Genomic DNA, 27,820 nt, shown 5'->3' on the forward strand with positions numbered 1-27,820 from the left:
ACCCAAAATCTGTAGGGAATCACTAGAGACCTCAAATAGCCAAAGCAACCTGGAAAAGGAAAACAAAGCTGGAGGCATCACAATTCAGACTTCAAGTTATATTACAAAGCTAGATCAGGATAGTATGGTACTGGCACAAAAACAGACACTTAGATCAGTGAAACAGAATAGAAGACTCAGAAATGAACCTACAACTATATAGTCAACTAATCTTTGACAAAGCAGGAAAGAATACTCAATGAAAAAAGTCTCTTCAGCAAATGGTGTTGGGAAAACTAGATAGCAAAGTGCAAAAGGATGAAACTGGACCACTTTCTTATGCCATACACAAAAATAAATTCAAAATGGATTGAAGACCTAAATGTGAGACAGGAAACCAGCAAAATCCTAGAGGAGAACACAGGCATCAACCTTTTTGACATCAGCCATAAGCAACTGCTCTTTAAGTATGTCCCTGGAGGCAAGGGAAACAAAAGCAAAAATAAAACAATTGGGATTTCATAAAAATAAAAAGCTTCTGCACATCGAAGGAAACACTTGAAAGGCAACCAACGGAATGGGAGAAGATATTTGCAAATGATATATCTGATAAAGGTCTTGTATCCAAAATACATAAAGAACTTACCGAACTTAACACTCCAAAAACAAATAATCCAGCTAAAAAATGTGCAGAAGACATGGATGGACATTCTTCCAAAGAAGAGATACAGATGGGCAACAGACACATGAAAAGATACTCAACATCATGCATCATCAGGGAAATACAAATCAAAACTACAATAAGGTATCACCTCCCATCTGTCAGAATGGCTGAAATTAACAACACAGGAAACAGCAGATGTTAGAGAGGATGTGGAGAAAGGAGAACCTTCTTACACTATTCGTGGGAATGCAAGGTGGTGTAGCCACTCTGGAAGAGAGTATGAAGGTTCATCAGAAAGTTAAAAATAGAACTGTCCTATGATCCAGTAACTGCACTACTAGATATTTACCTGAGGAATACAAAAATACTGATTCAAAGGGATACATGCACCCTGATGTTTATACCAGCCTTATCTACAATAGCCAAATTATGGAAAGAGCCCAAATGTCCATCAACTGATGAATGGATAAAGATGTGAGATACACACACACACACACACACACACACACGGATTATTACTCATTCATAAGAAGAATGAAATCTTGCCATTTGCAACAATGTGGATGAAGCTAGAGTGTATTATGCTAAGTGAAATAATTCAGTCAGAGAAAGACAAGGACCAAATGATTTCCCTCATATATAGAATTTAAGAAACAAAACAGATCAATATAGGGGGAAAAAGATGGCAAATGAAGAAACAGACTCCTAACTACAGAAAATAGACTGTGAGTTACTGGAGGAGAGGTGGGCAGGGGGATAGGTTAAATAGGTGATGGATATTAAGGAAGGCACTGGTTGTTGTGATAAGTGCTGGTTGTTGTATATAAGTGATGAATTGCTAAATTCTGCACCTGAAACAAATATTACACTATATATCTTAACTAACCAGAATTTAAATAAAAACTTGACAAGAAAAAAAGTTCATCAAAGAACAGAGTACACTAGAGTCAAAGGCTGAAGAAAATTGTAAAGATTCACATCTTCCATAGAACATTGGAAGGCCCATTTGGCAACATTCAGCATAATCTTCATGTTGGAAAATGAAAGTGAAAATTCAGTAAAAGTATTGGAAAATAACTTTTCAAACTTCCAAAAGATCAAAGTCATTAAACTTCTCTATAGTTTAAGTGTGTTATTTTCAATTAGTTGCATACGTTTCTTAGAAGCTAGATTTTTATGTTTATTCCATTTTATCCTAGATTAGAGAGAGTCCCAGTAAACCCTGTAAAGCAGAAAAGGATTCATGTTGAACCAGTCTGCTTTGTGACATTGCCGCTTAAGCTCTTGATTACTTATCACTATAATAACTGCCACAACTTTCATACTTGATCTTAGCCAAAAGGCTGAGAAGCAATTACCTCCACAATTTTTAAAGCGTTTTTTTTATTGAAATTAAGCCTACATAAAGTAAATTACACAACTTATAATTGGATGGCTTGGTGAATTTTCAAAGTGAATAAAAAGAATGTAACCCAATCCAGATCAAGACAGACCTTGATCATTACCAGAAACTCAGAAGAAACCCAACCACCCCTCTTCAAGTCTAACTCCCTTTAAGGGAAACCGCTATCAAGTTCTAATATCATAAACTAATTTTGCCTACTTTCTTTTACCACATATAAATGGAATCAATATCTGACTTCTTTTGTTCAACATTAAGTTTGTGAGATTCATCCATTTTTGTTGCATATAGCTTATTTTTCATTTTTTTATGTAATCTCTATGCCCAATATGGGGCCAAACTCATGACCTGGAGATCAAGAGTTGCATTTTGTACTTACTGAGCCAGCCAGGTACCCCACAGGTAGTTCATTTTTGACGAATCAAATTTAGAGATAAGTTAGACATTCCAGACCAAATTTAGGAGCATAGCCTTGGGGACCTGCAGTTATAAGTCATTTTATTCTTAGACCCATTTCTAGAGAAAAAGAAAACTAGCATTTATTGAGTACCTACTATGTCCCAGGTATATACATAGTTTTACTTAAAACCCTTACTAGCCCTTTGAAGTATGTATAATTGTTCCTCTTTTATAAATAACAGAACTGAAATTAAGTAAGTTATCCTTGTACCCATTGCTACATATAAAAGAGCCAGAATTTGGGGTGCCTGGATGGCTCAGTTGGCTGAGTGTCCGACTCTTGGTTTCAGCTCAGGTCCAGGTCTCAAGGGTCATGGGATCAGGTCCTGCATTGGGCTCTGTACTCAATGCGAAGTTTGCTTGTCCCTCTCCCTCTGCTCCTCCCCCTGGTTGCTCTCTCAATCTCTCTCTCTCTTTCAAATAAATAAATACAATCTTTAAAAAAAAAAGAGCCAGATTTTGAATCCACATATGTCTGATTCTACCACCCCCACATTGTTTCCCATAATCACAGAATAACCTTTTACCTATTTTTCGAAACCAATGAGCTTCTTTAGCCCTTGAGTCTGAATTCAAGGCCTCTCCATTTAAAGACTGACCGAGTTTCTGGAGTGCTGCAATGAACAGAAAGATTTTATCTTGAGGTCTTTTACTTTATACTCTAGCAAAATTGTTTTTTTTTAAATTTATTTTTATTTTTTTTTCAAAATTGTTAATACTGTCTTAAAAACAGTCGAATGTGAGTTTGAAATAGAAAGTCCTTTTTCTGTGTTTATGCACAGGTATGTACCAAAAGTAATTAAAATGACAACTTTGCCAAGGCTCCAAGAAGTAGATAACTCAAACTTTGGGGAACAAATACATCTTTGGAGAGATTTAAAATTTTACTTAGTAATCATTCTCTGCCTAAGGTAGAAAGATAGGATTTACATGTAAGGAAATAGAATAGAGGGCAGCCCCAGCGGTGCAGCAGTTTAGGGCCACCTGCAGCCCAGGGTGTGATCCTGGAGACCCTGGATCGAGTCCCATGGCAGGCTCTCTGCATGGTGCCTGCTTCTCCCTCTGCCTGTGTCTCTGCCTCTCTCTTTCCCTGTGTATGTGTCTCTATGAATAAATAAATAAAATCTTAAAAAAAGGAAATAGAATAGAAACAATCATTAAGAATACTGAAATGGAGATTGAGAACTAGAAGGGTATAAATTGGCATAATACTGAGCTCCCACAGCAAGCACATTAAAGAACCAGGACATGCTATCATCATCACAAGACATTTATTACAGAACCACATACCTTTCTGAAAGGTAAGAATACCAACCAGCCAAGTTTAAAAGCTTTGGTTTCTAAGCCACTTTGCTACATTTAACACCTTAGTGAAACGTATTTGAGGTATAAAATTGAACTATTGTAATAAATACCATAGAGTTTCTAAGATGTTTTGGACATAAGAAAATAGGTACTTGGGTAGTGGAAATAGGAAGAGCTGTTAGGCAAAAGGGACACTGGGTAAGAAAGCACAGAGTTGGCAAAAAAATTTTGATGTGGCTAGGATGTTAGCTTGAATGATGATCCTTTTTCACCTGTTCTAGGTTAGGATCAAGTAGCAATAAGGATAGACAGAAGGAAGGATGGAAGGAAGGAAATATCTTTAAAATAAATTGGAATAAAAAGAGCTAAAATCACATTTGGAGATGAATGTTAGTGATCACAAACTTTTCTCTGCTTGGGAATAGAGAAACTAAAGTAGATTGCTATGGCAAACATTAATAAAAGCATGAAGCTTAACTCAAACACAAAGTCTGTCTGAGTCATATACTTGGAGAATTTAATAGAAGATAGAAGCAAGATGTAGGACTGAAAATATTTACCTGTATTCAAGCAAGTCAAAAGTCTATCCATTTCTTTCTTTCTAAAAAAATAAGAAGAAAAGAGTGTTATCCTACTGTTTCAAAGCTTTATTTACTACAGGGAAGTATCAAAATGAGACCCCAAGAGAGCTACACAAAGACAATGCAAAATTGTGGTTTATTGGTCAAGGCTCCAACCTATCATTTCAACATTTTTCCTCAGTATAGGATACTGTTCCTCATTCCCCAGTGCTCTCACATTTTTTCTCTCTTCCCCTTTTACTCCTACTCTCAGCAAAGGATTTCAATGGCTGATAAGGTTTTATATTACAGGGTCTTTGAATCTGAGAGCAGACAGTGATTTTTGTGATTTTCAAGCTTTTTTTTTTTTGAAGAGGAATTAGAACACTTGTTCCAAATAAACTTCTATGAAAATCTAATAAATTAGAACTTTAGCTGCTCTGTTTCAATCAGTGGTGGGTAGAGGCCTAAAGCCTCACCTTCCTGAAGTCCCTGAGGCAGTGCCACAGAATTTCCAGGGTTCTGAGGAATATATTTAAAAAAACACTTATCCAGTCCAGACCCTTCATTTTACAGATGAGGAAACAGATCTGGAAATGGGGGATGATGTGTCCAATGCCATGCAATTAACGACAATTTCAGGACTACTACACAGGTCTCTTGACCCTTTGTCAAACTTCTTTAAGGGGTATATAAATTTTAACAGAGGAAAATATGCCATCTTATTAAACAAAAGAATGGAATGTAAGTACTGGCCAGCTCAACTAAGGAAGTTAACAGGAAGTAGAGTATACTCTGAGACTGGCCTTATCATGAGGATCTCTAGTATTTTATAATAAAGACTGTGCTTCAGGAAAAGTAGCAACTCTCTCAGAGATAAATATTAGAAGTCTGGTTTACATAAAATAACTTCTTAAACTTTACAGATTTGAATTTCAGCTCATCTAAAGTTGACTTCTTCACTTATTTAATTCAGTAACTGTATAAAATAATCTGGGCAGCCCCGGTGGCGCAGCGGTTTAGCGCCGCCTGCAGCCCGGGGCATGATCCTGGAGACCCTGGATCGAGTCCCACATCGGGCTCCCTGCATGGAGCCTGCTTCTCCCTCTGCCTCTCTCTCCCTCTGTGTCTCTCTCCTGAGTGGATAACTAAAACCTTTAAAAAAAAAAAAAAAAAAATAATCTAGTAAGGGCCCATTAATGTAAAAGAATAGTATAAATAAATATGAAGACCTGAAAAGGGATGTATATAGTCTATTTAAGAAACAAATAGCTTTAAATTTTTTTAGCACATGAGCTACTATAATACTTGGGTAGATATCGCTTAATGAAAACCATGGGATTTTTAAAGAGAAAGGAACTTTAAAAATTATTCAGTCTAGCTTTTTTAATTTAACAGATGAAGAAAATAAAGCTAAGAGAAGTTAAACAAGTTGTTGTCTAATGTGAACTGGAGTTAGTGAAATAACAAACTGGAACTTAATTCTGTGACTCTTCCACTAAATTGGGCTTTAAAAAAATTAATGTTTGTTAAATAAGGTCCTGACTACTATCTGCAAAAAACTGTTAGCAGATGTTCTTTATGACTATATTTACTTGGAAACAATCAAAGTATATTTTAAACTATTCTGTAATTTATCAATAATTTAAACAGTATTCCTTTCCATTCCCCATTTCCAAATTGGTTTTATTTTATTTATTTTATTTATTGTATAATAAATTTATTTTTTATTGGTGTTCAATTTACCAACATACAGAATAACACCCAGTGCTCATCCCGTCAAGTACCCCCCTCAGTGCCTGTCACCCAGTCACCCCCACCCCCGCCCTCCTCCACTTCCACCACCCCTAGTTCGTTTCCCAGAGTTAGGAGTCTTCATGTTCTGTCTCCCTTTCTGATATTTCCCACACATTTCTTCTCCCTTCCCTTATATTCCCTTTCAGTATTATTTATATTCCCCAAATGAATGAGAACATATAATGTTTGTCCTTTTCTGATTGACTTACTTCACTCAGCATAATACCCTCCAGATCCAGCCACGTTGAAGCAAATGGTGGGTATTTGTCGTTTCTAATGGCTGAGTAATATTCCATTGTATACATAAACCACATCTTCATTATCCAATCATCTTTCGATGGACACCGAGGCTCCTTCCACAGTCTGGCTATTGTGGACATTGCTGCTAGAAACATCGGGGTGCAGGTGTCCCGGCGTTTCACTGCATCTGTATCTTTGGGATAAATCTCAAGCAGTGCAATTGCTGGGTCGTAGGGCAGGTCTATTTTTAACTCTTTGAGGAACCTCCACACAGTTTTCCAGAGTGGCTGCACCAGTTCACATTCCCACCAACAGTGCAAGAGGGTTCCCGTTTCTCCACATCCTCTCCAACATTTGTGGTTTCCTGCCTTGTTAATTTTCCCCATTCTCACTGGTGTGAGGTGGTATCTCATTGTGGTTTTGATTTGTATTTCCCTGATGGCAAGTGATGCATAGCATTTTCTCATATGCATGTTGGCCATGTCTATGTCTTCCTCTGTGAGATTTCTGTTCATGTCTTTTGCCCATTTCATGATTGGATTGTTTGTTTCTTTGGTGCTGAGTTTCATAAGTTCTTTATAGATCATGGATACTAGCCCTTTATCTGATACGCCATTTGCAAATATCTTCTCCCATTCTGTAGGTTGTCTTTTAGTTTTGTTGACTGTATCCTTTGCTGTGCAAAAGCTTCTTATCTTGATGAAGTCCCAATAGTTCATTTTTGCTTTTGTTTCTTTTGCCTTCGTGGATGTATCTTGCAAGAAATTACTGTGGCCAAGTTCAAAAAGGGTATTGCCTGTGTTCTCCTCTAGGATTTTGATGGAATCTTGTCTCACATTTAGATCTTTCATCCATTTTGAGTTTATCTTTGTGTATGGTGTAAAAGAATGGTCCAATTTTCCCAGCACCATTTATTGAAGAGACTGTCTTTCTTCCAATGGATAGTCTTTCCTCCTTTATTGAATATTAGTTGACCATAAAGTTCAGGGTCCACTTCTGGGTTCTCTATTCTGTTCCATTGATCTATGTGTATATTTTTGTGCCAGTACCACACTGCCTTGATGACCACAGCTTTGTAGTACAACCTGAAATCTGGCATTGTGATGCCCCCAGATATGGTTTTCTTTTTTAAAATTCCCCTGGCTATTCGGGGTCTTTTCTGATTCCACGCAAATCTTAAAATAATTTGTTCTAACTCTCTGAAGAAAGTCCATGGTATTTGGATAGGGATTGCATTAAACGTGTAAATTGCCCTGGGTAACATTGACATTTTCACAATATTAATTCTGCCAATCCATGAGCATGGAATATTTTTCCATCTCTTTGTGTCTTCCTCAATTTCTTTCAGAAGTGTTCTATAGTTTCTAGGGTATAGATCCTTTACTTCTTTGGTGAGGTTTATTCCTAGGTATCTTATGCTTTTGGGTGCAATTGTAAATGGGATTGACTCCTTAATTTCTCTTTCTTCAGTCTCATTGTTAGTGTATAGAAATGCCACTGATTTCTGGGCATTGATTTTGTATCCTGCCACGCTACCAAATTGCTGTATGAGTTCTAGCAATCTTGGGGTGGAGGCTTTTGGGTTTTCTATGTAGAGTATCATGTCATCGGCGAAGAGGGAGAGTTTGACTTCTTCTTTGCCAATTTGAATGCCTTTAATGTCTTTTTGTTGTCTGATTACTGAGGCTAGGGCTTCCAGTACTATGTTGAATAGCAGTGGTGAGAGTGGACATCCCTGTCTTGTTCCTGATCTTAGGGGAAAGGCTCCCAGTGCCTCCCCATTGAGAATGATATTTGCTGTGGGCTTTTCGTAGATGGCTTTTAAGATGTCGAGGAATGCTCCCTCTATCCCTACACTCTGAAGAGTTTTGATCAGGAATGGATGCTGTATTTTGTCAAATGCTTTCTCTGCATCTAATGAGAGGATCATATGGTTCTTGGTTTTTCTCTTGCTGATATGATGAATCACATTGATTGTTTTAGGAGTGCTGAACCAGCCTTGTGTCCCGGGGATAAATCCTACTTGGTCATGGTGAATAATTTTCTTAATGTACTCTTGGATTCTATTGGCTAGTTTCTTGTTGAGAATTTTTGCATCCGTGTTCATCAAGGATATTGGTCTGTAATTCTCCTTTTTGGTGGGGTCTTTGGTTTTGGAATTAAGGTGATGCTGGCCTCATAGAATGAATTTGGAAGTACTCCATCTCTTTCTATCTTTCCAAACAGCTTTAGTAGAATAGGTATGGTTTCTTCTTTAAACGTTTGATAGAATTCCCCTGAGAAGCCATCTGGCCCTGGACTTTTGTGTCTTGGGAGGTTTTTGATGACTGCTTCAATTTCCTCCCTGGTTATTGGCCTGTTCAGGTTTTCTATTTCTTCCTGTTCCAGTTTTGGTAGTTTGTAGCTTTCCAGGAATGCGTCCATTTCTTCTAGACTGCCTAATTTATTGGCGTATAGCTGTTCATAATATGTTTTTAAAATCATTTGTATTTCCTTGGTGTTGATAGTGATCTCTCCTTTCTCATTCATGATTTTATTAATTTGAGTCTTCTCTCTCTTCTTTTTAATAAGGCTGGCTAACGGTTTATCTATCTTATTAATTCTTTCAAAGAACCAACTCCTGGTTTTGTTGATCTGTTCCACAGTTCTTCTGGTCTCGATTTCGTTGAGTTCTGCTCGAATCTTTATTAACTCTCTTCTTCTGCTGGCTGTAGGATCTATTTGCTGTTTTTTCTCTAGCTCCTTTATGTGTAAGGTTAGCTTTTGTATTTGAGTTCTTTCCAGTTTTTGAATGGATGCTTGAATTGTGATGTATTTCCCCCTTAGGACTCCTTTTGCTGCATCCCAAAGATTTTGAACGGTTGTATCTTCATTCTCATTAGTTTCCATGAATCTTTTTAATTCTTCCTTAATTTCATGGTTGACCCTTTCATCTTTTAGCAGGATGGTTCTTAACCTCCACGTGTTTGAGGTCCTTCCAAACTTCTTGTTGTGATTTAGTTCTAATTTCAAGGCATTATGGTCTGAGAATATGCAGGGGACGATCCCAATCTTTTGGTATCGGTTCAGACCCGATTTGTGACCCAGTATGTGGTCTATTCTGGAGAAAGTTCCATGTGCACTTGAGAAGAATGTGTATTCAGTTGAGTTTGGATGTAAAGTTCTGTAGATATCTGTGAAATCCATCTGGTCCAGTGTATCATTTAAAGCTCTTGTTTCTTTGGAGATGGGCTTAGAAGACCTATCGAGTATAGAAAGAGCTAGATTGAAGTCACCAAGTATAAGTGTATTATTATCTAAGTATTTCTTCACTTTGGTTATTAATTGATTGATATATTTGGCAGCTCCCACATTCGGGGCATATATATTGAGGATTGTTAAGTCCTCTTGTTGGATAGATCCTTTAAGTATGATATAGTGTCCCTCTTCATCTCACTACAGTCTTCAGGGTAAATTTTAGTTTATCTGATATAAGGATGGCTACTCCTGCTTTCTTTTGAGGACCATTCGAATGGTAAATGGTTCTCCAACCTTTTATTTTCAGGCTGTAGGTGTCCTTCTGTCTAAAATGAGTCTCTTTTAGACAGCAAATGGATGGGTCCTGCTTTTTTATCCAGTCTGAAACCCTGCGCCTTTTGATGGGGTCATTAAGCCCGTTCACATTCAGAGTTACTATTGAGAGATATGAGTTTAGTGTCATCATGATATCTATTCAGTCCTTGTTTTTGTGGATTGTTCCACTGGACTTCTTCTTAAAGGGGAATTTTAAGAGTCCCCCTTAAAATTTCTTGCAGAGCTGGTTTGAAGGTCACATATTCTTTCAGTTGCTGCCTGTCTTGGAAGCTCTTTATCTCTCCTTCCATTTTGAATGAGAGCCTTGCTGGATAAAGTATTCTTGGTTGCATGTTCTTCTCATTTAGGACCCTGAATATATCCTGCCAGCCCTTTCTGGCCTGCCAGGTCTCTGTGGAGAGGTCTGCTGTTACCCTAATACTCCTCCCCATAAAAGTCAGGGATTTCTTGTCTCTTGCTGCTTTAAGGATCTTCTCTTTATCTTTGGAATTTGCAAGCTTCACTATTAAATGTCGAGGTGTTGAACGGTTTTTATTGATTTTAGGGGGGGATCTCTCTATTTCCTGGATCTGAATGCCTGTTTCCTTTCCCAGATTAGGAAAGTTTTCAGCTAGGATTTCTTCAAATACATATTCTGTCCCTTTGTCCCTTTCGGTGCCCTTGGGAATCCCAATTAAATGTAGGTTTTTCTTCCTCAGGCTGTCGTTTATTTTCCTTAATCTATCTTCATGGTCTTTTAATTGTTTGTCTTTTTCCTCAGTTTCCCTCTTTGCCATCAACTTGTCTTCTATGTCACTCACTGGTTCTTCCACCTCATTAACCCTCGTCGTTAGGACCTCTAGTTTGGATTGCATCTCATTCAATTGATTTTTAATTTCTGCCTGATTAGCTCTAAATTCTGAAGTCTCTTGAGTCCTTTATGCTTTTTTCTAGAGCCACCAGTAGCTGTTTAATAGTGCTTCTGAATTGGTTTTCTGACATTGAATTGTAATCCAGATTTTGTAACTCTGTGGGAGAGAGGACTGTTTCTGATTCTTTCTTTTGAGGTGAGGTTTTCCTTGTAGTCATTTTGCTCAGTGCAGAGTGGCCAAAAACAAGTTGTATTGGGAAAAGGAGAAAAAGATAGGAGAGAAAGAAGGAAAGAAAAGAGAAAAAGAAAAAACAAAAAAGGAAGAAAAAAAGGGAAAAAGTGAAGAATAAGAGAAGGAAAAAGAAAGAAAGGAAAAAAAGGGTGGGGGAAACAAATAGAAATCAAAAAGCAAAAAAAAAAAAAGAACAAACAGGGGAGTATCTTCTGTTTCTGTATACTTTAAGTCCCTTGACTTCCCCTGGAACTTGTCCGTCTGGCTGGTCTTCTGGGGGAGGGGCCTGTTGTGCTGATTTTCAGGCGTTAGCACTTGGGGGAGCTGCTCTGCCCCCTGCCTGGTGCAGGGCTCAGTGGGGGTTGTTTACCCGTGAGGCCCCAGGAGGAACAACCACAGTGGCCGCGGCCAGCTCTGGAGCCCTGGATTCAGCTCCCGCAGTAGCTACAGAGCTCTTGGGCTGCAGGGACCTGGGGGCTCCCGGGGGGGGGGGGGGGGGGGGGCGCTGATCTGCTTAGCTCGGGGCAGGAGCGTCCTTGCTATCCTGGGCCCTCCTGGCTTCTGCCTGTCCCAGAAGGAGGCGCGATCCTGGGCTGTGTCCCGGCGCCCTGTGCTCCCGGGCCTGCGCTGTTGGATTTGCGCTCCCAGCCTCTCCGCGGAGCCACCGCCCAAGCCCCTCCGAGCTGCTCCCGGTCCACCATGCGCGCTGCAGCCCTTTAGGGAGCTCGGCGCTCTCTCCCCGGTGCGCAGTTGCTCTGTTAGTGTCCCAGGGAGCCTGAGGGCATCCCCGCCCTTCTGGGGTCCTGCTCTAACTCCCTGCAAGCGCCTTTCCACCCGGGAAGATTGTTGAAGCTCCTGCTTCTCCGGGATGGTGCTTTCCTGTCCTGGGGGCACTGGCCCCGGCCTTAGCCCGGCTCCTCGCGGGGCCCCTCCCCCTCGGATGCCTTTTGTTTCTTTATTTCTTTTTTCCCCGTCTTCCTACCTTGATAGAAGCGTGAACTCTTCTCACTGTAGCATTCCAGCTGTTCTCTCTTTAAATCTCAGGCCGAATTTGTAGATTTTCAGGATGATTTGAAGTTTATCTAGGTAATTTGGTGGGGACAGGTGACTTGGGGACCCTACTCTTCCGCCATCTTGCCCCTCCCTCTCCAAATTGGTTTTAATGACTGAGGTTTGACTATATGCCACAATTACTAGAACATGAAGTGCTTTTTAAGACCAGTACTAAGGATCTTCTTGTAAAGAACTGATTGATATTCAGCGATTTATTTTTTTTTAAAGATTTTATTTATTTATTCATGAGAGACAGAGAGAGAGAGACAGAGACAGAGACACAGGCAGAGGAAAAAACAGGCTCCATACAGGGAGTCCGACGTGGGACTTGATCCCCGGTCTCCAGGATCACACCCTGGGCCGAAGGCAGTGCTAAACCCCTGAGCCACCCAGGCTGCACAATATTCAGTGATTTAAATAAACTGAGTGGCTATTATGTCTCAGATACTGTCCTAGGTTCCAGAGATACAAAGATAAATACAAATAATCCTAGTCCTCAAAGAAATCTTATAATCTATTAGCTATGTTTAGTCTCTGAATTTAAGTGACTTTTTAATATTTTGAAAATTGAAGTGTAGTTAATGCATAATGTTATATGAGTTTCAGGTGTACAACACAGTGATTGGACAAGTCTATACAGTATACTTTGCTTACCACAAGTGTAGCTGCCATCAGCCATTATATTTTTAAACTTTTTATTGTGGAAAATTTCCAAGATGTTTCTATGTTAATAGACAAATGGTTCCCCATTTACCTGTTACCTAGCTTCAATAATTATTAAACTCATTATCAATCTTATTTCAATCATACTTCCACCCATTCCTTTCCCTCCCCTATTGTTTTGAAGCCAATTCTAGACATCATATCATTTCATCTATAAATATTTTAGGATGTGTCTCTAAGAGATAAGGATTCTTTTTAAAAACATAACCACATTATCATTATATGCCTAAAATTAATGTGTTAATATCATAAAATATTTGGTCATTATTAAAATTTACAGTTTTCTCATTATCTTTGTTTGCATTCCCTTCTAATGTATCATAGAGCCTGTGAAGAAGAGGTAAAATATATGCTTGGGTAAAATTCATATCACGAAAAAAGTTAAGTCATCAGTCCAATATTATCTAAGTCACAGATATTTCCCAAAGACTTTAACTGAAAAAAACATATTACCTCCAGATACACATTATATATAAAGCAAAAGCAAAATAGAGATATACTCTTACAGAGTTTTTATCTAAATAGAGAATATAGAGAGGAGTGATTACTTCTCTGAAAGTTATCCCTAATCAAGACTTTGAATAGAGCTTTCTTTCAAATCATTAGGAGATAGTGAATTTCGTTAATGAAAAATTGGTGACTCAATTCTTCCACCAATTGTTAAGTTCTTGATGTCTTATGCCATAGAAACTGAGAAGAAAAATATTTGAATATTTTCGACTGAGCCCTACAGATTCACAATCAACAAGCTGACTAGGTTATATTTTTCTGTGGGAGAGTAAGATACATAACTGTATATGTTTCATATTAAGAAGGGGGGAAACAGATGCAATATCATAGTAAAGTCATAGCTAACATTATTAAGGGCTTACAAGTGCTAGGCACTCTTCTAAGTGTTTTCACATATTTATTCATTGAGTCATCACAGCAACCCCATAAAGTAGGTACTACTATATTCTCATTTACAGATGTGGAAACAAAAGCCCAGGTTACACATCTAATAAGTGGCAGAGCCAGGATATGAACCGAGGAAGATTGGCCCCAGAGCCTGTATTGATTTTATTCACCATATTGTACATCTCACAACTTAAGATTTATATTGAAAGTTACTATAATTTTCTTAATGGCAAATATATCATTTCTGTGGAAATAACTTACTTGTTTTCAGATTCTGGCATTTGAGAAACTCTTGGGAAAACTAGACAAAACAAACACCTGTATGATAAAGTAATACAAAAAGTGATGCTTAGGAAAAAACATGTGAAAGAATTTTTACCAACTTACTAATCTTGATTATCCCGGGAGGCAAAAGTGAGAAACGAGAGGGTAAAGAGGAGACTAATTTAATTTTACTTATAGATCTTTGTATTGTTTTAATGGTTGTAATGAAAACATGCAATTTTGTAATTTAGGAGAGTAATTTAAGAAAGTAACTTAAAAACAAAAGTACTGCTTATGACAAATTCTTAAATAGTTTCACTCTTTATATCATTGCTCCAAGTCATCTGCTAGAGCATCAGGTACGATGTACAAGTCTTAATATTTTTCTTAAGGAACATGAAACTGGCCTTTGGGTTCCACATAAACTAGGTGACCATTCTTTCAAGGGGATCTGACAGCATAATAACAAACTGACAAAATAAGGTAGCTTATAACGTTTTAAGTGCTAAAAATCTTTTTTAAAAATACCATCTATCCTGAATGATTTTAGATATTTATCTGACAAAGGCATGCAAGTATCTCAAGACTCCTTTGATATTTATTTCTGTGACTCCATTTCCTTTCAAAACCATGGCCTCAAGTGTAGTTGACCAATAGGAGAACCACTATAAGATCCTTTTGATTTCCAATTATTTGCCACTGACACATTCTCAGTCACATCATTAGGAGTTTATCATGTCCTAACCTCACCCTTTATCTCACTACTGTATGTAAAAGTTCCCTTTTGATAAACCATTTTCCTTCACAGAAAGAGAAAAGTGGGAAAAACAAGTCAACTGATATCTTTTAAAAAAATATTTATTTGAGAGAAAAGAGCATGTGCGCACAGCAGGGGGGAGGGGCAGACAGAGAGGGAGAAGCAGACTCCTCACTGAGCAGGAAATCCCACTTGGGGCTTAATCCCAGGACCCTGGGTTCATGACCTGAGCCAAAGTCAGAGGCTTAACCAACTCATCCACCCAGGCACCCCAACTGATACCTTTTTTTAAAAACTTTAAGCATCCCTATCAAATTTCCAAACATAATTTTCACAGAAAGAAAAAAAAATCCTAAAATTCATCACGGAAACACAAAATACCCTGAATAGCCAAAGCAGCCTTGAGAAAGAATAATAAAGCTGGAAACATTCACACTTCCTGGTTTCAAACTATACTGCAAAGCTATAGTAATCAAAGCAGCATGGTACCAACACAAAAATAGTAACATAGACTAAAAGAATAGAATAGAGATCCCAGAAATAAACCCATGTATAAACCATGTATATACGATGTTAACTAATATTTGAGAAGAGAACAAAGAATACTCAATGGGGGAAAGATAGTCTTTTCAATAAATTCTGCTGGTAAAACTGAATATTTACTCACAAAAAATGAAATTGGGCTACTAACTCTTACTGCTCACAAAAGTTAACTTGAAATGGATAAAACACTTAAGACCTGAAACCAGTAAAACTCCTAAAAGAAAACATAGGGGAAAAACTCTTTGACAATGACTTTTTGGATACAACACTCAAAGTACAAGCAAAAATAAACAAGTGGGACTACATCAAACCACAAAGTTTCTGCATAGCAAAGGAAACAAAGTGAAAAGGCAACCTGTAGAATAAGACAAAATATTTGCAAACCATGTACCTGATGAGGGATTACTATATAAAACAAATAAGGAGCATATACATCTCAAAAGAAAAATAAACAAATAATCTGATTTTAAAATGGGCAAGGGACTTGAATAGGCATTTTTTTTCCAAAGAAGACATGCATGGTCAACAAATACATGAAAAGATGTTGAACATCATTAATCATCAGGGAAGTGCAAATCAAGACTTACACCTGTTAAAATGGCCAGTATCAAAAAGACAGATAAGTTTTGGTGAGGATGTGGGAAAGAGTGAAACCTTCAACATTCTTAGTGGGAATCTAAATTGGTACAGCCACTGGAAAACAGTATGGAATTTCCTCAAAGATTAAAAACAGAACTACCATTTGATCCAGCAATCCCACTTTTGGGTATAGATCCAAGGGAAAAAATCACTATCTTGAAAAACTATCTGAACCCTCATGTTCATTGCAGCATTATTCAAAATAGCCAAGACATGGAAACAACTTGTGTCCACTGATAGATGAATGGATAAAGAAAATTGATATGTACACACACAGAGGAATATTTTTTAATTTATTTATTCAGGAGAAAGAGAGAGAGCACACCAGTAGGGGGAGAAGCAGAGAGAGAGAATCTCAAGCAGATTCCACACCCAATGCAGAGCCCAATGTGGAGCCTGATCTCACAGCCCTGAGGATCATGACTAGAGCTGAAATTAAGAGTCAGATGTTTAACCGACTGAGCCAACCAGCCATATAAAAGAAGGAAATCCTGCCTTTTGTGACATTATTGGACTTTGAGGGCATTGTGGAAAGATAGACAAAGAAAGACATAATGTATTATCTCACTCATGTATTGAATCTTTAAGAATTAAAAAGCAAAACATAGAAACAGAATAGAATGGTGTTTGCTAGAAGCTGGGTGTGGAAGAAGTGGGGAAATGTTGGTCAAAGGTTACAAACTTCAAATTATAAGATGCACAAGTTCTGGGGATCTAATGTAGAGCATGGTGACTACAGTTAACAAGACTGTATTATATATTTGAAAGTTGGGAAGAGACTAAATCTTAAATGTTCTTACCACACACAAAGAAATAGTAATTTCATGAGGTGATGAATAATTTAACTAATTTTGTTGTGTTAACCATTTCACAATATATGCATGTATCAAATTATCAGGTTATACACCTTAAACTTATACAATGTTATCTGTCAATTATATCTCAATAAAGCTTGAAAAAATTTAAAATAACAATTGGTATAGTAGGCCTGATGACATCACATCAATACTATTTTGACAAAGTTTATAGACCAAGATTAAGATTAACAAGAAATCCTTCCACATCTACAGGATATGAATTACTTACTTTAAAGCTGTAAGGACTTGTTGTGGATCTTCTGAATATTGAGCTAAATATTCCAAAGCTTTTCCTGCCACAATTTGTTGTCCATTCTAAAAAAGACAAATATAATATGTTAAATTACATCTCAAAGTGATACTTACAAAATGTTACCTATATTCCTGTCCTTTCAAGGACAAGAAAAAAAATCTGAATTTGTTCATTTTATATTATCAAAAGAGCTAATTCAAGATGGTAGAATGAAGAAACAATTCATTGACAAAAGGAGAATAGGTTCATTTTGGCCCCAGAAACCCACTCCTCACTATCCATAAATACTCATAGACTTGCCAACACTGCCATGAATGCACTAGGATTAATACTGTGCTCTTTATCCCTGTTCATTAGCAGTAACCGAAAGAACCCCAGACTCCAGATTATTTCTAGCACCCCAGTCTCCATAAAGCTCTATAAATCCCCCGTTTACTCTTTTCCCATTTCTCCCCTACTCCCCCAATCTTTCTACTACACTCTCTGAAGTTTAGTTCATTATCATCAAAATCTTCTCTATGAGCAACCTCTTCCCTGAAAGTTCCCTCCACATTCTTTCTGTAATAGAAATCTAGATCCCATCAAGGATTGCTTCCAAAGAACCCCCTCATGTAGTGGCAATTTTTCTTTTGTCTCCCTTCTACTCCTAGGCCTGGAGATGAAGTAGGTGTAGTTTTTGTTCTTCATTGATGTTTTAAAATTATTCTTCCTTTTTCCTCCCTAAATCCCTAGCTTCGAATTTCCTGTCATCAGACTGTATCACCCACCATTCCTCATTGTGCTGATCCACCAGCTCTTAGGCCATTTCTTCTCATTTCTTGATGACTTATCTACTGCAAAGTTATTTTCTTGAAAACCACTCCTGCAAGAACCAACTTTACACTTGCATGACTCAGAAAGTGAGTGCTTCCTTAAGTGTCTCACTTCCTCATTCTAGTCCTGCACCCTGCTCTGTCTCATGTATTCTATTGACTACTATTTCCTACCTTTCTAATTCACTCCTTTCTATTACTCCAGCAATCCTTCAACTGCACTTAGACCTCCAATCCATTCATGCTACAAATTTTTCACTGTCCTTTATCCCCTTGATGTCCTCCTCCATGTTTAGTTTAAATTCCATGGGGATTAATTATAACCACTTCCTTGTTTCTTGATTTTGCTACTCCTCTTTTGCTCCATTGTATTCATCCAGCAAAACCTTAAACCTGGTTAAATTCAACTTTCTACTGACTTTTGTGCCTATATCTATGGAGCTGAAGGTGGCTGGATAAAAACCTGTACAACTATTTCTTTATTTTAAAACTTCATCAAATAGGCCTTAATACTTACTGGGCAAGCAAGCACCCCACACTACCATGTCATTTGCTTTCTTGCCTTCCTGCATGATTAGTTTACACCTTATCTTATCTTCTCAAACTCCCTAACACCTCCTCTCCCATTCTCACTCTCAGGCAATGACTTTGTTTCCTACTTTGTTGAAAAACCTGAAGCAGTGAGGAAAAAAGCTTCCAGATTCCCACTACCACATTTATTCGTACACCAGGAACCATACCACATACTCTAATTCCTCAACTGCTTTCATGGATGAACTAACCATTTTCTTTTGTAAAGCCAATCCCTGAATTTATACACTTGTGCCCATCACCTCTCGCTTGTTTAAGGACATTGCTCTAACAATTCTCTTTTTTCTTACACACTGTCAATTTTTTGTTCTTACTGGGTCATTTCCATCAGCATATAAGCATTCTCATTCATTCCATCTCAAACAAACTTCTCATCCTACTTCTCACACCAACTACCAACTAATTTCTTTTCTTTGTAGAAAATTCCTCTAAAAGAGTTCCATTAATTGTCTCTCAAAATGGAAAAGAGGTAAAAATCTTGTAGATAAATACATAAGAATTACTTCTAGAGCAAAATGGGCAGCTATACTGAGGAGCATGACAGGTGAATCTCTATCTGTAAGTAGCTCATTCTCTTTTGGATCTTCTTCTAATAATTTCTCCAAAGTAGTAATTGCCTGCAAAGCTGAAAAGGAAAGAAATAATATAAAAAATGAGATATTCTTATCAAAGATAATAGCTATATATGGTTAATTATAATACAGTGACTTTGGAATTAATATTAAGAGCACTAATACCTTTAAAATATTAGCTAATTTTCATAAAGTCATCTAAATTGCTAAAATGTCAAGGAGGACTTGAATGTCAGAAAAATACCCAACTGAGCAATTCACCCCTGTGAATTTATCCCATGGATATACTTGCAAAAGTGAACAAAAACATACAAATATGGTTAGCATTTTTAAAAATATTTTATTTATTTATTCATAAGAGACACACAGAGAGAGAGAGGCAGAGACCTAGGCAGAGGGAGAAGTAGGCTCTCCTCAAGGGGCCCCACATGGGACTCGATCTCAGACCCCGGGATCACACCCTGTGCTGAAGGCAGACCCTCAACCGCTGAGCCACCCAGGTGTTCTGGTTCAGCAATATTTTTTAAAGATAGAATAAAAAGTTTGGGTGGTTTGAATGAAATGAAGACAGAACCAAAGCCAGGCACAGGCAGTGGACACAGTCCCACCAAGAGCCAAAGTGAACGTATACTCAACATCCATCACCAGTGATAACCTAAGTCGACATGACATGCTGGCCTGGATGAATGAGTCTCTGCAGCTGAATCTGACAAAGATTGAACAGTTGTGCTCAGGGGCTGCCTATTGTCAGTTTATGGACATGCTGTTCCCTGGCTCCATTGCCTTGAAGAAAGTGAAATTCCAGGCTAAACTAGAGCATGAATACATCCAGAACTTCAAAATACTACAAGCAGGTTTTAAGAGAATGGGTGTTGACAAAATAATTCCTGTGGACAAATTAGTAAAAGGAAAGTTTCAGGACAATTTTTAATTTGTTCAGTGGTTCAAGAAGTTTTTTGATGCAAACTATGATGGAAAAGACTATGACCCTGTAGCTGCCAGACAAGGCCAAGAAACTGCAGTGGCTCCCTCCCTGTTGCTCCAGCTCTGAACAAACTGAAGAAACCTCTCAGCTCTAGCAGTGCAGCTCCACAGAAGTCCATTGCAACACACGGAACTACTGCAACCCCTAAGGCTGGCCTGGGTGTGGTGCGAAAGAATCCTGGTGTGGGCAACGGGGATGACAAAGCAGCTGAATTGATGCAGCAGGTCAATGTATTGAAACTTACCGTCAAAGACTTGGAGAAAGAGAGAGATTTCTACTTTGGAAAGCTGAGAAACATTGAATTGATTTGCCAGGAGAACAAAGGGGAAAACAACTCCCTATTGCAGAGGATTGTGGACATTCTCTATGCCACAGATGAAGGCTTCGTGATGCCTGATGAAGGGAGCTCACAAGAGGAACAAGAAGAGCATTAACAGCCTGGACCAGCAGAGCAACATCCGAATTCTTCACTCCAAATCATGTGCTTAACTGTAAAATGACCCCTTTTATTATTCTTAGAGGATTCACTGGTTTCTTTTCATGAGCAAACAGTACCTCTTCTTAAAGTGCACTTTGCAGAAGTTTCTGTCCTTTTCCAATAAATTTGAGTTAGGAGCTTCTACCCTATAGCAGAGCAGTATTAACATCTAGTTGGGTCACCTGAGGAAAGAGAGGCTGACCGTATTGCTCACTGTGTGGACACTGGTAACACTCACTGCTGGAGGAGGTGCTTTTATGTCATACACTGAGATGGAGTCCTCAGTAGAGAAATGTAAAGACTGACTTGAATTTCAAGCTAATGTGAAATCTTGGCAGAGAACGTTTTAATAAATAAATGTCTTAAGAATATTTATTTATTTTTTAAATTTATTTTTTATTCGTGTTCAATTTGCCAACATATAGAATAACACCCAGTGCTCATCCCATCAAGTGCCCCCCCTCAGTGCCTGTCACCCAGTCACCCCCACCTCCCGCCCACCTCCCTTTCTACCATCCCTAGTTCGTTTCCCAGAGTTAGGAGTTTCTCATGTTCTGTCTCCCTCTCTGATATTTCCCACTCACTTTTTTTCCTTTCCCCTTTATTCCCTTTCACTATTTTTTATATTCCCCAAATGAATGAGACCATATGTTTGTCCTTCTCCGATTGACTTATTTCACTCAGCATAATACCCTCCAGTTCCATCCACGTCGAAGCAAATGGTGGGTATTTGTTGTTTCTAATGGCTGAGTAATATTCCATTGTATACATAGACCACATCTTCTTCATCCATTCATCTTTCAATGGACACCGAGGCTCCTTCCACAGTGTGGCTATTGTGGACATTGCTGCTAGAAACATCGGGGTGCTGGTGTCCCGGCGTTTCACTGCATCTGTATCTTTGGGGTAAATCCCCAGCAGTGCAACTGCTGAGTCGTAGGGCAGGTCTATTTTTAACTCTTTGAGGAACCTCCACACAGTTTTCCAGAGTGGCTGCACCAGTTCACATTCCCACCAACAGTGCAGGAGGGTTCCCCTTTCTCCTCATCCTCTCCAACATTTGTTGTTTCCTGTCTTGTTAATGTTCAACATTCTCACTGGTGTGAGGTGGTATCTCATTGTGGTTTTGATTTGTATCTCCCTGATGGCCAGCGATGCGGAGCATTTTCTCATGTTCTTGTTGCCATGTCTATGTCTTCCTCTGTGAGATCTCTGTTCATGTCTTTTGCCCATTTCATGATTGGATTGTTTGTTTCTTTGGTGCTGAGTTTCATAAGTTCTTTATAGATCTTGGATACTAGCCCATTATCTGAAAGGTCATTTGCAAATATCTTCTCCCATTCTGTAGGTTGTCTTTTAGTTTTGTTGACTGTATCCTTTGCTGTGCAAAAGCTTCTTATCTTGATGAAGTCCCAATAGTTCATTTTTGCTTTTGTTTCTTTTGCCTTCGTGGATGTATCTTGCAAGAAGTTATTGTGGCCGAGTTCAAAAAGGGTGTTGCCTGTGTTCTCCTCTAGGATTTTGATGGAATCTTGTCTCACATTTAGATCTTTCATCCATTTTGAGTTTATCTTTGTGTATGGTGCAAGAGAGTGGTCTAGTTTCATTCTTCTGCATGTGGATGTCCAATTTTCCCAGAACCATTTTTTGAAGAGACTGTCCTTTTTCCAGTGGATAGTCATTCCTGCTTTGTCAAATATTAGTTGACCATAAAGTTGAGGGTCCACTTCTGGATTCTCTATTCTGTTCCATTGATCTATGTGTCTGTTTTTGTGCCAGTACCACACTGTCTTGATGAACATAGCTTTGTAGTACAACCTGAAATCTGGCATTGTGATGCCCCCAGATATGGTTTTCTTTTTTAAAATTCCCCTGGCTATTCGGGGTCTTTTCTGATTCCACACAAATCTTAAAATATTTTGTTTCAACTCTCTGAAGAAAGTCCATGGTATTTGGATAGGGATTGCATTAAACGTGTATATTGCCCTGGGTAACATTGACATTTTCACAATATTAATTCTGCCAATCCATGAGCATGGAATATTTTTCCATCTCTTTGTGTCATCCTCAATTTCTTTCAGACGTGTTCAGTAGTTTTTAGGGTATAGATCCTTTACCTCTTTGGTTAGGTTATTACTAGGTATCTTATGCTTTTGGGTGCAATTGTAAATGGGATTGACTCTTTAATTTCTCTTTCTTCAGTGTCATTGTTAGTGTATAGAAATGCCACTGATTTCTGGGCATTGATTTTGTATCCTGCCACACTGCCAAATTGCTGTACGAGTCTTAAGAGTATTTAAAACATGTTTCCATATTTCAAAATATAAAATGTACCATGACAGGAGATTTTACGTATTTGACATGGTGTCTGGGAAGGAAGGACCAGACCTCTGGATCTTTGGAATCTGCTGTTCACAGGCCTTGCAGGGCTGCTTGAATCCTCAAAGACCTAGACCTTGGCTCCAAAAGGGAAGTTTAAAAAGTTGCTCTGCAAAGCCATTTGGTGTCCTTGACCAATTGTATTCCTGCTCTAAGAAGCAAGAGGCATTGCTGCCTAGATGGTGTGTTTTAGCCCTGAGATGTTTGAGTTGAAGAGCCTGAATTTCATTGAACATTTCTCTGATGATTTTTCCAGTTATCCCTGAAGTTTCTATATATTGTGTTTTTTGGGGAATGAGGTGTGTCCAGTTTTTAAATCTAACAACTACTTTTGGGGAATTGCCCACATCTCTGGGATTTCAATGGGAGTCATGTCCCATTTTACTGTCTTTTAAGTTTACATTGAACATGTTTCTCTTGTCTGCTCCCCTTGCCCACTGGGGACTGCTCTTTGGCTCCTTAAAGTTTGCTGCTTAGAGTGTAAGTTCAGCAGGCAGGTGGTCACACTACAAGTTCTTTCTGGACCTCTGGCAAAGGGAGTGACCAGTGAAGGCCATCGCTACATTAGGATCTGCATGGCTGGGTGTTCTCCGTACCTGCTGTCCACCACCCTCCACTGTTATCGGAATACTTTGCCAGTGCACTAATCTCTTTGGAGACAAAATTCATTAGCGTGATACTAAATGTTAAATTTCTTTTGCAGAAGATACAGTACCATGTCTTAATTCATTATTAATATTTAAACTATTTCATTCCTTAACTCTTCTTCATTGCTTTGCCCCTAGCCTATTCAGTTCCTTTGTTTGGCAGAATTCTGCAAAATGTGTATTACCCACTAGTGAGATTGTTCAGCCCCTGATGTATTTGTATTGATTTGTTTCCGGTGGTAGCTTGTCCTAAAATGTGTGTAGAAAGCAGATATTTTATGATAAAATTGTTGTGTAGTGCATGCTGTGTGGAATTCAGAGGAAAACCCAGATTCAGGGATTAACAATGCCGAAAAATGCAAGTAACTAGCCATTGTTCAAAATAACAGTGGTGCTATTTCTCTTTTGTGGCCTTTAAGACTTTTGTTGCCCTAAAATTCCATTTTATTGGGAACCCATTTTCCACCTGGTTTTTCTTGACAGTGTTTTTTTCTACTTTAAACAGTTTCTAAATAAAATTCTGTATTTCAAGAAAAAAAAAAGGTAGAATAAAAATATAGAGCCAACCTAAATTCCATTAAATAATGGATGGGTTAAATACATTTTGGTACATTCATAAAATGGAATATAAAACAATAAAATTTAAAAATGAATGGTGATATTACATTCTATTACATATCATAAAGGTAGACTACAATAAGTTAAATATATGTACTATACAACTTAATAATTAAAATAAAACAAAAGATGGGTAATAAGCTAAAAGATGACATAAATGTAATCATAAAAAATACTAAATCCAAAAGAAAGTAGAAAAAAGAAAAATGATAACAAAGAACAGGTGGGACAAACAGAAGACAAATGACAAGATGCTAAATTTAAACTTTACCATATCAATAATCGTGTTAAATATAAATGGTCTATACAACCCAAGTGAAAGACAGATAGTCACACTGAAGTAAAGAAAGCAACATTCAACTATAGACTACCTACAAGAAACACAATTTAAATATAAAGACAAAATTGTTAAAAGAAAATGCATGGAATAATATATACTATGTTAAAGGTAATCGAAAGAAAGCTGGGATACTAGTATTTTATTAATACAGTTTCCTACTGAGGGATATAAATTATGTATTTTGCTGGAATAGTGCTTCAGGAACATCCCTGTGTATATCTTTGTGCATCCTATGCTTCTTTTTCTTTGAGGGGGGAGGTGAGGGAGAGAGGGGATGAGAGGAAAGGGACAGAGGGAGGGAAAGAATCCTCAAACAGACTCTATGACAAATGCAGAGCTCAAGCCCAACACAGGGCTCAATCCCACGAACCCAAGAACATGACCTGAACTGAAATCAAAAGTCAGAGGCTTAACTGACTGAGTCACCCAGGCATCCCTCATATGCTTATTCTTTACAATACATTCTGTGAATGGAACTGCTCGTTCCCAGGATTGCACAATTAAATTTCTCTCTTGTCATCAACAGATTGCCCTTGAAATAAGGTTCTGTGTGCCGAGGGCTACAGGTGTGGGAAGAATGAGGGAATGATGGCTAAAGAGTATGAAAATTCTTTTGTGGAGTGCTGAAAATGTGCTGAAATTAGATTGTGAGGATAGTTGTCTAATTCTCTGATACAGTAAAAGCTATAGAATTGTATACTTTAGATAAGTGAATATTCTGGTGGGGGAATTATAAAGCTATTAAAAAAGAAAGTTGGAGTGGCTATATTAATATCAGACAAAATGGATTTCAGAGCAAAGAATATTACATGACAGAAGGTTAATTCATGATGATAAAGGAATTAATTCATTACAAGAACATAACAATCCTAAATGTTTATACACCTAATGATACAATTTCAAAACTGAAGGAGTAAAATTTTAAAGAACTATAAGGAAAAATTAAGAGATCCACAATTATACTCAAAGATTTCAGTATATTTTCTTAATAACTGATAGAAAAAGTAGTGAATCAGCAAGGATGTAGTACACTTTACACTATTAATCAGCTTGACCTGAATAATGCTTATAGAACACTCAAACAATAGTAAAATATACATTTTTCGCAAGTGCACATAGAACATTTGCAAATAAAGACAATATTCTGGGCGAAAGAACAAGACTTAACTTTTTTTTTTAAAGATTTTATTTATTTATGAGAGACACAGAAAGAGGCAGGCAGAGACATAGGCAGAGGGAGAAGCAGGCTCCATGCAGGGAGCCCGATGTGGGATTCGATCCTGGGTCTCCAGGATCACGCCCTGGACTGAAGGCAGATGCTCAACCGCTGAGCCACCCAGGCATCCCAAGACTTAACGTTTTTAAAAGGATTCAAGTCATGCAAAATTATGACCTTTGACTACATGATTTCAAATTCATTATACAGCTAAACTAATTAAGACAGTGTGGAAGTGGTATAAGGAAGAGATGAACAGAACAATGGAAGAGAATGCAAAATCCAGAAGGAGACCCACATGCATATATGACAACTAATTTCAATAAATGCGCAAGGTAATTCAGTTGAAAAAGGATAGTTTTTAAATAAATAATGCTGAAAAATGATGCTGGAATGATTAGATAGCCATGTGCAAAAAGAATGAACTTTGGTTCATACCTTAAGTGCAAAAATTAATATATAAAATTGATCACAGAACTAACCATACACTTAAACTTATAAAATTTCTTGAAGAAAACACAGGAAAAAAATCTTTGTTACCTTAGATTAGGTAAAGGTTTCGTAGCTATTCCATAAAAGAGGAAAAAAGATAAAGCCATCAAACTTCTCATGAAAGACATTGATAAGAAAATAAAAGAAAAAATTATAAAACATACATCTGATAATTTGTATCTAAATATTTAAAGAGCAGGGTGGGACAAGATAGCAGAGGAGTAGGGTCCCCAAGTCACCTGTCCCCACCAACTTACCTAGGTAACTTTCAAATCATCCTGAAAACCTACGAATTCAATCTGAGATTTAAAGAGAGAACAGCTGGAACGCTATAGAGAGAAGGGTTTGTGCTTCTAACAAGTACAACTCGTATTTAGCCACTCTGCACTGAGCAAAATGACAAGAATTCACCACAAAAGAAAGAATCAGGAACAGTACTCTCTCCCACAGAGTTACAGAATTTGGATTACAATTTGATGTCAGAAAGACAATTCAGAAGCAAAATTATAAAGATACTGATGGGGCAGCCCCGGTGGCACAGCAGTTTAGTGCCGCCTGCAGCCCAGGGCGTGATCTCGGAGACCCAGGATCGCGTCTCAAGTCAGTCTCCTGCATGGAGCCTGCTTCTCCCTCTGCATGTCTCTGCCTCTCTCTTGATCTCTCGATTCTCTCTCTCTCTCTGTGTGTGTGTGTGTGTGTGTGTGTGTGTCTCATGAATAAATAAATAAATAAAAATCTTTAAAAAATAAAATAAAATAAAGATACTGATGGCTCTGGAAAAAAAAGCATAAAGGATTCAAGAGACTTCATGACTGCAAAATTTAGATCTAATCAGGCCAAAATTAAAAATCAATTAAATGAGATGCAATCCAAACTGGAGGTCCTAATGACGAGGGTTAATGAGGTAAAAGAAAGGGTGGGGGAAAAAAAGAGTGACATAAAACACAAGTTGATGACAAGGAAGGAAGCAGAAGAAAAAATAGAAAAAATTAAAAGACCATGAGGAAAGGTTAAAGGAAATAAATGACAGCCTCAGAAGGAAAAATCTATGTTTAATTGGGGTTCCAGAGGGCGCCAAGAGGGACAGAGGACCAGAAAGCATATTTGAACAAATCATAGCTGAGAACTTCCCTAATAATGCCTGAAAGGAAACAGGCATTCAGATCCAGGAGATACAGAGGTCCCCCCCTAAAATCAATACTTTATCCAGCAAGGCTCTCATTCAGAATAGAAGAAGAGATAAAGAGCTTCCAAGATAGGCAGAAACTGAAAGAATATGTGACCACCAAGCCAGCTCTGCAAGAAATATTAAGGGGGATTCTGGAATAGAAAGAGGAAGTCCAAGGGAACAATCCACAAAAACAGGGACTGAATAGGTATTACGATGACACTAAAATCATATCTTTTAATACTAATTTTGAATGAGAATGGTCTTAATGATCCTATCAAAAGATGTAGGGTTTCAGACTGGATAAAAAAGCAAGACCCATCTATTTGCTAAATACAAGAGACGCATTTTAGACCTAAGCATACCTACAGCCTGAAAATGAAAGGTTGGAGAACCATTTACCATTCAAATGGTCCTCAAAAGAAAGCAGGGGTAGCCATCCTCATATCAGATAAATTAAAGTTTATCCCGAAGA

At 38.0% G+C, this 27,820-nt stretch overlaps 1 protein-coding gene and 1 pseudogene across 7 annotated transcripts in view; one reads left to right on the forward strand and one right to left on the reverse strand.

Annotated features, from left to right (window-relative positions):
- TEX11 (testis expressed 11) overlaps window positions 1-27,820 on the reverse strand; it is a 311,539-nt gene that overhangs the window by 99,677 nt on the left and 184,042 nt on the right. For all 7 annotated transcript variants that reach the window (XM_038587641.1, XM_038587642.1, XM_038587640.1 and 4 more), the window contains 5 exons: window positions 18,954-19,075; window positions 17,024-17,109; window positions 13,996-14,052; window positions 4,370-4,410; window positions 3,032-3,118 (listed from right to left, as the gene is read on the reverse strand). In XM_038587641.1, coding sequence (XP_038443569.1) covers window positions 3,032-3,118; window positions 4,370-4,410; window positions 13,996-14,052; window positions 17,024-17,109; window positions 18,954-19,075 — 393 coding nt within the window. The remainder of the gene's footprint in view (window positions 1-3,031; window positions 3,119-4,369; window positions 4,411-13,995; window positions 14,053-17,023; window positions 17,110-18,953; window positions 19,076-27,820) is intronic.
- Window positions 19,252-20,441, forward strand: LOC102154384 (annotated as a pseudogene).

Source organism: Canis lupus, chromosome X (assembly GCF_011100685.1).
Source record: "Canis lupus familiaris isolate Mischka breed German Shepherd chromosome X, alternate assembly UU_Cfam_GSD_1.0, whole genome shotgun sequence".
NCBI classification, from domain to species: Eukaryota; Metazoa; Chordata; class Mammalia; order Carnivora; family Canidae; genus Canis; species Canis lupus.